Source organism: Bactrocera tryoni, chromosome 3 (assembly GCF_016617805.1).
Source record: "Bactrocera tryoni isolate S06 chromosome 3, CSIRO_BtryS06_freeze2, whole genome shotgun sequence".
NCBI lineage: Eukaryota > Metazoa > Arthropoda > Insecta > Diptera > Tephritidae > Bactrocera > Bactrocera tryoni.
The window spans coordinates 21,459,661-21,475,753 of NC_052501.1; the positions used below are offsets into that span (position 1 = coordinate 21,459,661).

General features: G+C 36.9%; 1 protein-coding gene and 3 non-coding genes across 4 annotated transcripts; all 4 read left to right on the top strand.

The window, feature by feature from the left end:
• The first annotated feature begins 10,876 nt into the window (after window positions 1–10,876).
• LOC120771873 lies at window positions 10,877–11,938 on the top strand. The gene has a single exon (XM_040100127.1). The coding sequence runs from the start codon at window positions 11,033–11,035 to the stop codon at window positions 11,792–11,794; it is 762 nt and encodes a 253-aa protein (XP_039956061.1). The 5' UTR covers window positions 10,877–11,032; the 3' UTR covers window positions 11,795–11,938.
• Window positions 11,939–12,203: 265 nt separating this feature from the next.
• On the top strand, window positions 12,204–12,275 carry Trnat-ugu. The gene has a single exon. It is a non-coding gene; the product is annotated as a tRNA-Thr (tRNA).
• A 2,851-nt stretch (window positions 12,276–15,126) lies between these two features.
• On the top strand, window positions 15,127–15,198 carry Trnat-cgu. The gene has a single exon. It is a non-coding gene; the product is annotated as a tRNA-Thr (tRNA).
• A 432-nt stretch (window positions 15,199–15,630) lies between these two features.
• Window positions 15,631–15,702, top strand: Trnat-ugu. The gene has a single exon. It is a non-coding gene; the product is annotated as a tRNA-Thr (tRNA).
• The last annotated feature ends 391 nt before the right edge of the window (window positions 15,703–16,093 follow it).

Below are 16,093 nucleotides of genomic sequence, written 5' to 3' on the forward strand. Positions count from 1 at the left end.
AAATAGTTCGTTCTGTCCAAATCGCACATTACAAGCAATCCCAGCGACATGATTTGCATTCACAATGATTTCGGTGAGCAATAGACAGCCGTGTAGACATTTGTAAGCACCCATAAAATTGTGTCTACGTAATAGATTACTAATGCAATTGAATTTATTTTAATTTAAATCCTTTAAGTGGCATAATGTTTGCTCTTACAAGCGCGGAATAGAAAATGGTAAAATAAAATTAAATGAAAATTAAGAAAAAAGTCTTTAAAAAACGAAACAATTAATATTCTCAACAATGCACTGGCATTTCTGAAACTATTTACTACAATGCATTCCCATATATTGAGTTGTCTAGCCTGCGGGTCGACGAAGAATTTATATGCAACTCAGAATGAACTGCTCAGCTGAGAAAATTTTATTTCACATGTTCTATAGGTACTTATGTAATTAAAAGGGAAATTTCAAATTTAGAGATTATAATTTATTTCATTAGGCATTTTAAGTTAAGAACTGTCAATACGGCGAGGTTTTCCTAATAACAACTTAAGCCACATATTTCGATTTGCATTAAATTTCTCGTGCATACTGAATATACTATTTTCTCAAGGTTATCCTTTGTGGCATTAGAAAAAGAAATGTTCGCACTAAAACACTTCTCAGGCAGTTTCGTAGGTAATCATCTACTATGAGCTGATCTTCACATTTAGTCTTGTGAAATGGATTATAGCAATTTTTTGCCAATAGTGGCATTATGAAATTACCTTCAAATGGCAGCAAGCTATCCCATAAAACTGGGTATTTCAGCTAAATCGAATTATTCTAATTAAATTAAAACTTCAATTTAATGGAAAGTAATGGATTATTTTACCTGGATTTGTTATCAATTGCGGATTTCCTCACACAATTTTTTTTTAAATTACGTTTGTCTTGAAGCAAAACATCAAGCTGGTCATTCGCCAGTTACCAGTTGAAGGGTTCAAACGAGTCATCGAAAATTGGGACTCTCGGATGGACAATCTGAGACGTAGCCGCAGCCAACATTTGAAAGAGATAGTCTTCAAGCAATAAAAGCCAAAGAATTTTCTTTCTAATGATAATAAACATTTCCTGTTAAATTTGAAGGATCTGCGTTTTTTCTGTAAAAAAGTAGGGAACTTCGAAACGGATCACCCTTTTTATCCCACTATTTAGCCTAGTTTGTATGCCTCCATAATTAGTGTTAAATTATTAAGCCGTATTTGAGCGTCATATGTTCCCGTATAATTGTGATATATCATCTTCTAAAGAATTTTCTTCGTTCAAAATTTTTTTGTATACATATTTGTTTTAGGTGATTGTGTCAGTATCTGAAGAATGTTTGGGACTTAAGTAATTGAAATCTTGCACTTTCATTACATTATTCGCAGGAAAGCATTCTTACAATATCGGGCCGTATACATTCTTCTTCTTCTTTATTGACATATGCACCGCTTACGCGATTATAGCCAAGTTTATAACAGCGAGTCAGTTCTTTCTTTGCCAATGCGGAAAGGACTCATCAGATGTTGTCATCGTCCATGCTTCTGCACCATATAGAAGGGGAGCGGGGGGTATGATGAGTGTCTTGAAGAGTTAGGTATTTATTCTTAAGCCTATTCAGTCTGAAATACCACCTGTTGGCAAGAGTTATTTTGCGTTGGATTTCGAGGCTGCCGTTGTTGTTGGTGTTAATGTTGGCTTCAAGATAGATGAAATTATCTATGACTTCGAAGTTATAACTGTCTGTTCTAAGATATGGCGAATGTTAATATCTCGTCTGTTTTTTGATTTTACAGGCCTAAAGCCACACTGATAAGGCCCAATCAGTTTGTTGACGGTGGGCTTTAATCTTTCACACTATACGTAGGTTACTATATATATTTCTGGCCTAATAATGTAAATAGGCATATTTATCAACGAAAATGTTTTTTTTTTTTTATTTTTTATTTATTTTTTTTTTGTCGATTGCTGTTTTGTTTCGGGCTCATACGCATAGATCCATGATTCGTCACCTGTGACGATCTTATAAACGTCTTTTGAAGCACCGCGATCGTATTTTTTCAGCATTTCTTCACACCAATCCACACGAGCCTTTTTTTGAGCGATTGTCAAATCCGGGATCCAACGAGAACAAACCTTTTTTACGGCCAGGTGTTCATGCAATATCGAATGTATGCTGGTGGGAGAAATGCATAGGCATGCCTCTATCTGAAGGTATGTTACATGACGGTATTGCATTATCAGTTCACGTACAGCATCGATGTTTTCTGGCACAACGGCTGTTTTTGGACTACCTTCACGGAATTCGTCTTTGAGCGAGCGTCGGTCACGATTGAATTCGTTGTACCAGTTTTTCACAGTGCTATAAGATGGTGCTTCATAGCCATACAAAGATTTTAGTTCATCGATGCACTCTTGTCGTGATAATCCACGTCGAAAGTTGTGAAAAATGATTGCACGAAAATGTTCACGAGTTAATTCCATTTTTTGGCCGAGATGAATTTTTTAATTCCCTGTAAATAAAACAATTCACGATTAAATGACAAAACGTTCTGAGTGATGTTATGCTAGAAAATGTCAAACTTTCCAATGGAAATGTCAGATTGCACCTAGGCCAGAATATATATAGCAGCCCTCGTACGCTCGATAGGAAATTATACGCGATGTTGAGGAGGTTTATCCCACGGTAGTTGGCGCAGATTGTGGAGTCTCCCTGTTTGTGAATTGAGCAGAACATACTTCAATTCAAATCGTCGGGCATGCTTTCGTCGGACCATATCTGATGCATGCTCCTTATCAGTTCTTCGCCGTCGTATTTGAATAGCTCGGCCGGCAATCCCCCGCCGCTTTGTTGTTCTTCAGACGGGTAATTGCTATTCGAACTGCTTCATCGTCGAGCAATGGAACGTCTGCTCTATCGTCATCGATTAGGGAATCGGGTTCGCCCTCTCCTGGTGTAATGCTGGTATTATCTATGCTTTCACTGCCATTCAGCAGGCTGCAGATGTGTTCCTTCCATAATTTCAGTATGCTCCGGACATGAGTCACTTGATCACCTCGGGGGGTTCTAGAAGAGTATGCTCCTAACCTTCTGTTAGTCGCCGCATCTCTTCGTAGAATTTTCGAGCACGAAACCTCTCGGCCTGCTTGTCAAGCTCGTCGTACTCACATGTTTCGGCCTCCCTCTTTTTTTGTCTGAAATGTGTCTCGCTTCCTTCTTCAACTCCCGATATCTCTAGTTTTGGTAATAATTAGAATCTATCAGCATCTAGCGAATATTTTTTTTAAGTTTAAAATATATCTCGAATTTAGTGCATAAATAAAATTGTATGCAATTATTCGATTCCAGTTGAAAATTCTTAGCTTAGATCGGAGGAATAGGAGAAAACATTAGTTTTTCTATAAGTATTAGTTTTTTTGCAGGTCATTTTTAATAATTTGAAGAGTATTTTAGCAACAGCGATTTTCGATTTTTCATGTCTTAATATGTTTATTTATTATTCTTATTTTGCTTATTATACATATGTATGTACATACATATATCTGTTTTATGAGCAATCTTAGTTCAATCAAATAAGCCAAAACTTAAGGAATCCTACCTTCTGCATTCTACCCCTAAACTCCGCTGACCACCATTAAATCACAGCTAGCAAATATTTAATATTCATAAATTTTGAATCTGTCTTTTGGTTGACAATAAAAGCTATAATAAATCAGATTTATTGGATTTGGTAATCTCAAGGGCAAACACAAATTTCGTGACAATTTTTTCCTGACTTTTCTAATCAGCAACCACATCTCTGATTGTATTTTACATTAAATGTATGTACATACATATACATATATAAATCTATATTTATAACTTCATTGTGTTTCGGACAAAGGCGGGCAACCACGCAAATAATCAGGATGTTACACATGTCCACTGCTTATTAAAAAGTACTCAGTTTTCGGCTACACACTCAATTCTTGTACACAGCATGCGCTTGTTATCTCTTTTTTATGACATTTCAGTCAATAAAAAATTTATCTCGTCACAATACGCGCATGTAACTGTCACAAAACTGTAACTATAATTCAATCTCGATATTGTCAGGACAATTATAAGCAAATGTTGCTTGATCTGTGCGTGTATCTCTTCGACAAAAGAACAATGGGCTTGCAATCAGCGAGGGGACTAATGCTGCATTGCATGGGGGTTGGAATGCTGCAGTCAAACAGTGAACGCCTCGATAAATGCAACGCAGCATGTGGCAAATGTTGCAACTCTGGTACAGTAGTAGAATAGATGTCGCATTTCAATAAATGAGCGCATGGGTAGTTATCGCGTGTCCCACGACAGAAGTGTTATGTGTGTGTGTGTTGCAGCCAAAGGTGGAAAGGTTGCACCACATGTAAAGATGATGATGGGCGCAAAGAGCTGCTGTAAGAGCAGCCCTGTGTTCAGCATTTTTTGTTAGCATCCAAATTGATTGCATAAAATCAGAAATGCAGCTGAAAAGCATCGATGATTTGAGTCGTTAACGCCGTTTTTATTTATGCAGATCGAAAGTTTAGCAGCAAAATTGGCAACCACAAAAACTGTGGTCACGAGTGACCAGAAAATACAAAAAATAAATGCTAAAGAGAGGAATAAATGCGAAGCAATGTGATTGCCCTCTATGGCTGGACATGGCACGGCAGCTAGAAAAAATGCTAGAGAAATACATATAACGACAAATATGTAATATATCTGAACCGCCGAACAGCTGTGCCATTAATTTTGTCGCTGTCCAGCTGTTATTGCTGTTGTTGTCGCCTGTCATTGGCCGGCCAGCGACTTGTAACACACCGGCGTTCACTTGCCGCCTGATTTTTATTCTAACTTCGTCTATTATAAGCTGGCGCTGCATTACTCCGTTGTTATTGTTATTGTAGTTACTATATATGCGTGCGATTCCACGCGCACACATATTCTCTTTACAATCATTACCCCGTCTGTCTGCACGACTTTGATTGACGGCTGACATGATCATCACCACGACCATGACCATCACAGTCAGACAGTCAGATAGATAGCCCGTTAGCTATTTGCCGCGGCCTGTGGCTGAGACGGGTGTTTGGTGGCAGCGCGCTTGTGCGCATGCGTGACGTTTTACAAGCGCAAAGTGTCAGCGTTTCCACTACATAGTTTTACATGACACATCCACAATTACACACATATACATACATACTTACATTTGTTCCCGCTGGTTGTTGGACGCCGCACATTTATGACAAATGTTCTGGCTGCTTATTTTACACGCTTATTCACTTACTTTTCCATATGTCGTGTTCGCATGTGCAACTTTTGTAACACAAATGGTTGATAATCATTTGTAGCACTGCAGCAGGACACGTGTCCTACTCGAGCTGTGGAGATATTTTTGATTTATTTGACTCGTTTAAGGGTTGTGTTGTGCGTTGTTGTTGCAAAGAAATGTTGCAATATCAAAGCTGCAACACATTTGTTAAATTTGGGTTATACATACATACGTCAAGTCAAAGAACCGGTTCTTCGCCGCCGTCGTAATAATTCAATTAATCATCATGAATACCTTGATGCGTTTGATTAATCTTTTTTGAAAATAAGACACATTTGAGTAGCGAATACACTTTGTCTTGTGGCTGTTTTTGTTGTTGTAACGGTTATATTATATAATCCTCGCATGAGTGATAAGCCTCAGGTTGGTTGTCATCGCGGTCATCTAACGGCAGACCCGGGAAACACGCTGTTTCAACGTGCTCGGACCGTAGGGAGAGGTATACTAGATGAGTAGGGTTTGTAGGGCATGCAAAGAGATGGTTAGATCCATGCGGGACTCGTTGCATACGTTACATATATTTGGTATGTCGGGACGATTCTGGATAAGTAGGAGTTTAACCTGATACAGTATCCAGAACGAATTTGCGCAAGGTTCGCTCTAGATTTTCATGGCAACTCGAAACTTTCGTCTGCAATGTGTGACACCAGGAACACAATTTACTGGCTCCACAGTGAATAACGATCAGTGCGTGTATAAAGTGGTTTCTACAAAAACAGTCCAGCAGATATTGCTTTTAGGGAAGTTCGTTATGTTCTTTAACCGGAAGCATATGGGCCTCGCTGTGAATTGTTCGACCGGCGACATTATATATAGTCCGGAGTACAATGTTCTGACACATCTGAAGCTTCTTTGGCTACGTTTCACTGCATCTAGGCGAACGGCCCGCCAATTGCCTTGTATATTGCCAACAACGTTTCTTTGTCTGTTCGTAAAATATCTTAGAACTATTAACAGTCGGAATTTTAAAGTCATCGACTATAATGTTACTGTCCGCATTATTTCTTCCAGTTCATTGATATGGTCGCTGTGGATTTAGTGGGGGAAAGTGGTATGTTTATTGTAGAGAAGAAGCGAGAACGTTCGAAGAGATAGCCGTTTACTGTTGAGCACATTAGCATATGCGATTCCATTGTAGTGTTAGGTTATTGTAGCTGTTTTCCAGTTTAAAGGTCAAATTAGGATTTTTAGAGTATTATGAATCATCATATATCGCCCAATGGTCTTGAGGTCATAAGTCTTTTATCACATAAATGGTTAATAACAGATACTAGATAGTCCTCCTAACTGTTGAAAGTAGTGAGAGGAAACTTGCTGTAACCATATTCTCATCAATTAGGGACAATTGAGACAAATTTAAAGGGTTACATGGGTTTACGAATTGCAAAAAATCAACTTTGTCTTATTAAATTCTACAACTAGAATATTGTCCTAAATTTTCAAGTTGATCCAAGTAATAGTTTCAGAGGTATAGCCTTAAAAACTTGTACGCTCGAGGCTAGGTGCTAAGTGTGCCGTCTTTAAACGCGTTGTTCTTGGTTGGGAAGATTTCTCGAGAGTTACTGAGCCTATGTTCATGGAATTTTACACAGGTCTTTGGGATACCGCTTAAAGACTTGAACAAAGGATTTTTTTTCGATTACAACTATTTAAATAAAATATGAAATTTTCACTGAAATTTTAATTTTTTTGTAAAAATGTTTGCAAATAATTAAATTTTCAGTTTTTTCCTTCGTATTGAAGATAGTATACCAAATTTGACTTCGCCAGAAAAAAAAAAATATATATATAATTTTAATACAAATCTTTACTATCGCATTCTAAATGGGCTTCTGAAAGTTGTAGGATGCCAAAGCTCAATGCAATGTTCCATAACTTCAGTCCTTTCAGAGAATATTGGTTTTTTCGGTTTCGACTCATTTTGGAGCTGCATTCTCAAGATTCTTAAACAGTTTCGACGTAATGTTCATACACCCATATCTTGTCACCAGTAATGAGATTTCAATGTAGGGTACTCAGCTATGTTATCAAGCACCTCTTTTGCGACTTCTACTCGACGTTGTTTCTGCGAAGGATTTAGGTATTTTGGTACGACTGCTGCATTGAAGCGCTTCTTACCCAAAACATTAACCAACCTGTTGAGTCAATCCATAAGAGATTTTGAGGTTCTCTACTATCGCTCTGTTTCCAACACTAAGATTTTCAAAATTGTTTTTTTTTTTGTTTTAATTTCGCCGATGCTATCATCGTTTAGTGAAGTAAATGGAAAGCGCTCATTAGGAAGTTGTTCGATTATTGCAGATCTGCACAGAAGGCTTTCTGCCACTCATATACTGGTATTCGTAGTAAAAAAAACTCCCTACAAAAGCTGTGATTCAATCAAAAATACAAAACTTCAAACAAATTGAACAACGATAATTGTTTTGCATGACAATAATTGCCAGACAAATTTCTCGTGACGTAAATAAACAGCGGCCATAGACACTAATTGATATATGGAGTTCAAACTTCACACGAACATAAAAAAAGATTCTAGCAATCTATAATTTTTTGTTATGAATCGCTTTGTCGCAAAGTTGAAACCGACCAGTCCATGTGAAATTAACAAAACATAGAACTCGGTTCATATTTAACCCCAACCGCTATATCTGTGGTATACACCGAAAATATGTTTCAAATATAATGACGTAGGTATGTGTATGCTTCCAATCAGTATACTAAATATATTAATGTTAATTAGATGCGTGATTCCAAAAATAAATATGGCATTGATGGGAGAAAATTAATGGAGAAAGGTAGAAAATATAAGTATACACAATAGAATTATATATACCTGCAATCAGTATACAACTTGCTGCAAAAAAAAGCACGTGCTGCATAGTTAATTATTTCCTTTACTCCCTTTTATTTCAACTAATGACTTATTTATTTCCCATAAAACCCCAATTCCCCATAAACACATTTACTTATTTTTGTTTGCGTCGATAAGTAAATATAGTAGATATGCCCTATTGGAAAAATAAGAGAACTGTATAGCGTTCCACATGGCTATTGTAATGAATGTATTTTAAAGAATTAAAAAAAAATTAAAAATATGTTTTTGATAACAATTAACTGCAATAAGTTCACAAATCATTGTCCAATAGGTTTCCTCGCGGTAACGTTAAAAATCTTAACGAATTCCTTACCTTTTTAACTGTTCCGCCTTTGCGAAATCAATGTTAAACCTCTTTGAAAGTCACACCTTAATCATTCCTCATAAACAAGGGAAGGGGAAGCAGCATAAGTTTACTAGCTTCACAAGGAAGTTGCCAGTAGCAGTCTAAGTTGGATTGTCTTCTTGAGGATCAACTTTAGAAGCAAAAAAACCTAACCTAACTACACGAGTAGAAAATCATAAGTTTGTTTGGCTATGCTACTATAAATCCTATTAAAATTATTTTTCCAGCAGGTGACAATTCTAAGAAGACTTGCAAAAAGAAATGTTCAAGAAGGTAATGTTTGATTAGCATATGTAGTTATGCAAACAACACTTTTGGCTCAGTATTGCTATTACCATTGATATCCATGTATCGACAGTTATTTGTGTATTTACTCCTTGCATAAGGGTGGTACAAAATATACTTTAAATCAGTCTTATGATTTCTGACTTGTAGAATTTGGTCAATGAATTTATAATCGAAATAGTCTATTTAAAAATAAATAAAGAACGACTAAGTTCGGTGCAACCGGACGTTTTATACTTTCAAAATTTACAAGGAATACCTTTTTTTTTAAGAAAAACGTTCTACTTAATTTCATAGAAATATCATCATATTAACCGATATAAACTCTTCAAAGCATATTTCATTGCATTTATTAGTTAAAAACTCTAAATGGACGGAAATCACATTGGAGCTCGAGGAAGCTCTGAACTCATTGAATTAACGTTTGGCATTCCTCAAGTATGCTCTAGAGTATGTTTTCTACTAAAGTAACGAAAATCATTAAAAGTAGGAAATGGGAGCTAAGGTATTTACTGGACGATTTCATTCCATAAACTAGAGTATACCCTGTTTTATAAGTTCACTTAATTTTGCAAAGATACCTGACCGATTGACCATTATGTAAAGTATATATTCAAGAAGTGGCTGTTTGATAATCTTTACGTTTGGTACGTGGGAGATATAGGAAGTATTGTCATGATCCACTTTTAGCATAAGAATATACTGTTATTAGAAATATATTTTTAGCGAATTTCATTAAGTTTTCTTACATATCGGTCAATATATGATCTATAAAGTCAACCCTAAGTTCGAAAGTCTTTATACATATTAGATATATGAGGGCTCGAGGAAGTATTTACCCTACGTTGCCTATTTTTGATACAACCACGTGATGTTATTAGAAAAACATTCTATTCGCATTTCAATAATATTTCTTAGCGACTGGGTTACACATATGCGTTATATGATGCCTTGAAAATTGTTTGTCTGATTTCGACAATTTTGCAACCTGAGATGGAGTCGACAACGTCTTTGAGTCTCTCTTGAGGCTTTCAGTGCTTTTAGCGAATTTCTTCTTTATTCATTAGATTGTTGAACAGTTTCTCGTATTCCTAAACTCACATTTCGTCGACAATAATCAAGTGTTTAATGAATGCAGGATCCTTAGCTAATTTGTCAAGAATTTTTTTGTGTTCTCAACTCGACGTGGTTTTGCTAAAGTTTCAGGTCTTTTGGTACGATTCTACCATCAACAAGTTTTCTTCCCAAAACCTTAACTAAAATCTGTTGGATCGATCCAAAAGACACTTTGCGATCTTCTAAAATCTTTGATACCAACCCGATGATTTTCACGAACAGCTTGCTTTACTTTCTTAATATCATCGACTTTAATAGAGGACGATGGAACATGGGAGTTATGAAGAAAGTTTTTGATAACTTCTCGATCTTCACTGAATACTTTGTGTCACTTAAACGCTTGTATTCGTGATAAAGTAGATTCCTCAAAACATTTTTGCATCTTTATGGATTCCATAACTGCGATTCCTTTGGAAAAACAAAATTTCAAACTTAACTTTTTACAAAGATTTAATTGAGATACATATATCGAGGCTTATTGGAGAAGTCTGTACTCCGATACTTCAAGAGATGGAAATGTATTTAAACGTAATGGTTGAGGTTAAGAAGAAATACTTATATACTAATACATATCTAAGTAATTAATAAGTAATTTTCTGTTAAAATGTATGAGTGTAAACTGAATAATAATTTAAAATACCTTCAGAAAACTCACATCGCTCTACATTTTTGCGTGTATTGTTGAACCACCCCTTGTTTATATTATTATAGGTATGTAAGTGTTTACTTACATAAACTTTTATGCAAAGCGGTGGTCGTCATTTCGCTGCTCAAGCGACCAGGAGCAAGCTATCAACTGTATTGTTTGGTCGATAAATCTATCGAATGCGGTAGACAGGTATTGAAAGAAAAAGTAAATAAATATTGATACAATTTCTTTGAAGTATAAAACAAACACGGAAGTCAAAAACAAATCAAAATCGAGCGACAGCAATCAATGAAAACACAATTTCTATTCACTTCGATTTCGCCTAGATCAGACAGAGGTCAACACTTGCCGAGAGACAACAGAAGACGAACTTTGCGGTCTGCATACAGTCAGTCTACAAGCCAACAGTCATGGTGCAAGTAACACAAACCGAAGAAGATATTAAAATAATTATCGAATTGAATCGGCTGATAACGCGCAAACCGGATGTGATCCTATTGCCACAATATATCAAATTCAATAATCCACCAATATTCTTTGAACGCCATCTGGTGCACGAGATCGACGAGGTGACCAGTTTTTGTCGCATTTTCAAGAATGAAGCGCGTATTGTGCTCGTTAAGAAGCAGAAAGGCATCTGGCCCGAGGTATTTCAAAAGCTTTCGAAAGACGACTTGAAGCAAAAGCGTTTAGAGATTTCCGATTTAATTGTGGAGCGTAATAAAGAGCGTGATAAGCTGGTGGTTGAGCGGTTTGAGCAAAAGCGGCGTACGGAAATCGACAAAGAGGTAAAACGCGAAACAGCAATGAGAGAGCGCGTCAAGCAGTTTCAGGAGAATGCGCGTCGTGAAGCGCTGATGGTAGGTGTTCGCAAGGAAACACACACGAAATCGCAGGCAACACCTCAAATGTCAACACCGCCGTCGGCAACCATCAACAACACCAACATAACGGGACAGCGTATTGGCACGCCAGCGGTGCGGCCGTGGGCGAGCATGCGAAGTGGTGGCAAAATAAACGTAAGCTTTTCCAAATTTACATGGAGCACACCGAAACGAGAGTCACAGGAGGGCATACCCCGACCATTCACCATGCACGACATGCAAAGCAGCAACGCGCCGCAGGAGAGTCAAGAGCAGTGCAATGTGAATGACTTGAATGCAACAGATTGAACGCGAAATGCAATTTGATATTGTGTAGATTTGCTATCGGGGAAATTTAAGAATATCGATATATACATACATGTACAAGTATGTATGTAGATGCTTGTGAAGTATGAGGAAATATTTTATGGACTGTCGGCATGTGATTTTTAAATAAATAAATGAATAAATAACTGAAGATTCAATGCTTTTAAGACTAGTGTGCTTTTCTCTCTATATATTTGAAGCTAGCAGTGAGACGCCATTTAGGTAGAATGATGTCTGAAAAGTTTACTGGAATTTTGCCATCGAGATATGCCATACATATCATACACGACTGTCGCATTGTACATGAAATTGCTTTTAAAGTAATTAGAAATGATAAGTTTTTTACTATAACGAAGAAAGTCAGGTTTTATATGTAAATTTCTATTTAAGCGCCTCTTTAGCTCAGTGGCAGAGCACTGGTCTTGTAAACCAGGGGCCGTGAGTTCAATCCTCACAGGAGGCATATCATCCTTTATTGATGTTTTTTACATCAACTACGTAGTAGCATTTGCTGAAAATAGAAAAGAATAGACAAGCTTGATCTGAACTGTCCTAAGATAAATTGAGCCTAAAGCCTCGTTAACGTCGAGCCAAACCTACTATTTTTTAGTAAATACTGACAGACACTTTTAAAGGTAGATGCTTTATGGTTTAGTCAAATATTTTACTATACAATAAAAGCTCATGAGTTCAGCCCTTACCTTACTTAACCAGTAGCCCTTCAGAGACATTAACTTTATTGATGTGTTTGCTAACTAATTATATTCGGTATATGATTTTAAAATAAAGTAGATAACTAGAAGATTCTCAAACTGTAAGTTCATCACAACGAAATAACCTCATAACTAACTCTACGTATACTTCCATCTGCTATGTATTTAAAATATTAGTTTAAATAACTCTAGTGTATGACCAGAAATAAGCGAATACCTGCATCTGTCAAATCCTGTGTGTCCCGTAATAGACCATCCATTTTTTATTTAGGTGATTCATAAAAGACTACTTAGTTCTACTTTCTTCAGACTGCATAAAAAAGCGAAGCAAATGGGTGATAAGCGAACAGGGGAAAGATGAAATCCTCCTGTCATCAAACAAACAGTCGTCGCACTCGCGACCTGGCTCCCACGTCACTGTTGACAGTCATAACTTCGAAGTCGTAGATAATTTCGTCTATCTTGGAACCAGTATTAACAGCACAACAATATCAGCCTCGAAATCCAACGCAGAATAAATCTTACCAACAGGTGCTACTTCGGGCTGAACCAAACTCTATTTGTCACGGGTCACGAGTCGACGTTTCGAGTTTTCGAGAGAAAGGTTCCGGGGAAGATTTATGTTTCTCTACGCATTAGCATTGGCGATTATCGCATTCGATGAAATGATGTGGGATATACGACGATAGCGAATTAAGAGACAGCGGCTACGTTGGCTAGTTCATATCGTCCAAATGGATGAAAACACTCCGGCTCTGAGAGTATGCGACGCACTACCCCCCAGGGGAAGCAGAGGAGGAGGAAGATCTCCACTCCGTTGAAAAGACCTGGCTACACTTGGAATCTCCAATTGGCACCAAACAGCGAAAAGGAAGAACGAAGAAGAAGATTTATAAAGAACCAAGTGGTCTAGTATAACACTCCTAAGCTATTGAAGTATTTGTACGGCTGTAACATGGCGACTCGATTCAATAGACAATAACGGTAATGTTACTAACTCCTGTTGTTCTTGTTGTTTTTATTTAACGAAATCTCCATGGCGCACTATTTCGTTAAAACCGCTGCACTACTTTCGGGTTGTCGGGTTCTGGTATGAGCTTAAATATGTGTTTAAACTGCTATAATTTCCAGAATAGCATGTCCCTCCACAAATCGAACTCCGATTGTTGTGGGTAAGGATTTGACCTATGATTATACATACGTTAGGTTAAATTAGGTAAATAGGCTGATTTTTCGGCAAGACAAGAGTAATCCCACTTGTACAGCTAAAGGCACTTGTATTGTGTGCCCAGTACTTCTAGGTATGGAAAAGAAAAGAACGTTGAATATCGACAAAGTGCCAATTCGCGTTCGTAGAAAATATGGTAACCAAAATGCTTCATTCTTATTCTAACGTCAGCTGGACAGCGAATGAGAAAGTGTTGATATGTTTCCATCTCCTCTTCCTTGCTACAACTTTTGACATTTTGCGTTCTCCAAAACACTTAGCCTCAACTCGTGAGGGCCAATTGCACAGTGCCCAGTTAAGATAGCTTGTAGTTCAAGGGCCCGTTTTCATAAACATTGATTGCTGACTAAAGCTTGCTGAGCTCACACTAACCTATATGTATATCCAACGTCCGAATGCAAGAAGCAGAGTAACACCTGATCGTTTCCAGCCTGATGGGATTTGGCCAATGGGGTCCGTTTGCATAAAGACAGTGGAACCCCTGCTCATTGGCTCTACGGTTCCCGATGATTTCGGCTTGGTTAGGCACCCAGACAAGTTTGATATGGAAGTAGGTTGATGCTATTGCTAGTGAGGTCATTCACTCCTTGACTAGCTTGCAGCTCACTGACAGGGAGCTCAAGGTCCGTATAGCATCTCTGCCATCAAAGTGGATATACACCTCCCTAATAGAAACCGCACTTCGGAGAAGTACGTCCGCTGCTCCTTTGATGGTTGCCACTTCTGCTTGAAAGACACTACAGTGTACTGGGTTTCAGTTCTTGAAGTTTTTAAAAGTGTTAACAGGCCCTCTGTGAATAACATAGAGTGCCTGTTTTAGAGCAATTTGTCCGATCTGTACTATCTGAGATAGTAGTATATTTTGGAAATGTGTTCTAAATGTTTCTTGGTTGTAGTTTTAGACAGGTTTCCATATATGGATACGCCTCTAATTCACACTTATCCGATATAATGTGAAGTGTAAATCATTTGAAAGATTTTCACACTTCAACAGTTGGTCCCCCGGTATCTACAGGTCTATATAAAACTGGATCATTCTGGTTAAAAAACATACCAATTCTACTCCAACAGTCTTCCAAATCTCAATATAGTTTTTGTTAAAAGTAATCTATAACTAATTAGATCATTCATTTGATTGGCAGTATACCATAAATCTAATAAGTAACTAATATAAAAAACTATTATATTTTAAGCACAGTGCTTTCAACTAAATTATGAGTATCAGTATTCTACTTCTCTGTTATTTACCCAAAATACATAGCATATGGTACAAGATATCACTAAAATTATTGACCTATATAACTGTAAACGTTAATATTCAAAGTTGAAGTTAATTTCTTAAAACTTTCAAAATGGGAGGGTGGTATTTGGAAGCCTCTTTAGCTCAGTGGTAGAGCACTGGTCTCGTAAACCAGGGGTCGTGAGTTCAAACCTCACAGGAGGCATAACACAGCGTGTCTTTGTTTTTTAAGTGGTGTTCCTTAGAACAATTAAACCTTTAAGATCTTTTATTAGATCATTTATAGTTAGCTTCAGGGCATAGTTATATGTAGTTAGTTAAATGAAAGCTCGGTATAATAAAGCGCGCCTCTTAACTTGGCGGAAATATTTAAAAAGATCTGTAACAATTGGTGGTTTCCTATCTGCAAAGATGCACTCTACATAATGAAACCTTAATCATTAAATTCAAATTCATCACTTAGAAAGATGCAATCATCATAAGTATATCATATCCATATGAAATTTTCTTTTTAAATTTGACGAGAAGACTATGTACTTGAATGCAGCATCTTCGAGCTTCAAATTATTTTTTAATTGATTAAATATTTTAATTGATGTCAAATCATACTTGACTATTAATTTAAGCTTATTTAAGCGCCTCTTTAGCTCAGTGGCAGAGCACTGGTCTTGTAAACCAGGGGTCGTGAGTTCAATCCTCACAGGAGGCATAACAGAATTAACTGAATATTTTAAAGTTTCCTTTGAAATGCTATTATTACACGAATTCTGCAACATATCTGTTTGAAAAGTTGATAAAGTTTGTTCGATTCGCTACTCTCTAACGCTTGACAATTCTAAAACAACTGGTATTAAATAACAATTAAAGTCTTCTGTTGTAGTAATATCCTTTGTTTAAACTAGTTAAATATTGGGTCCCTGGGCTCCGAATATGTTTTATGTAAATTATCACCTAATTTTTAATACTCTGATTAGGTCATATCAACTTTTTATCGAAGTTTGTAACACCCAGAATTAAACGTCGGAGAGAGATCCTATAAAATATTGGGTAGTCGAAAAGTCTTTTCGCATTTCTAGTCAAAATCAACTTATTATTTTCTT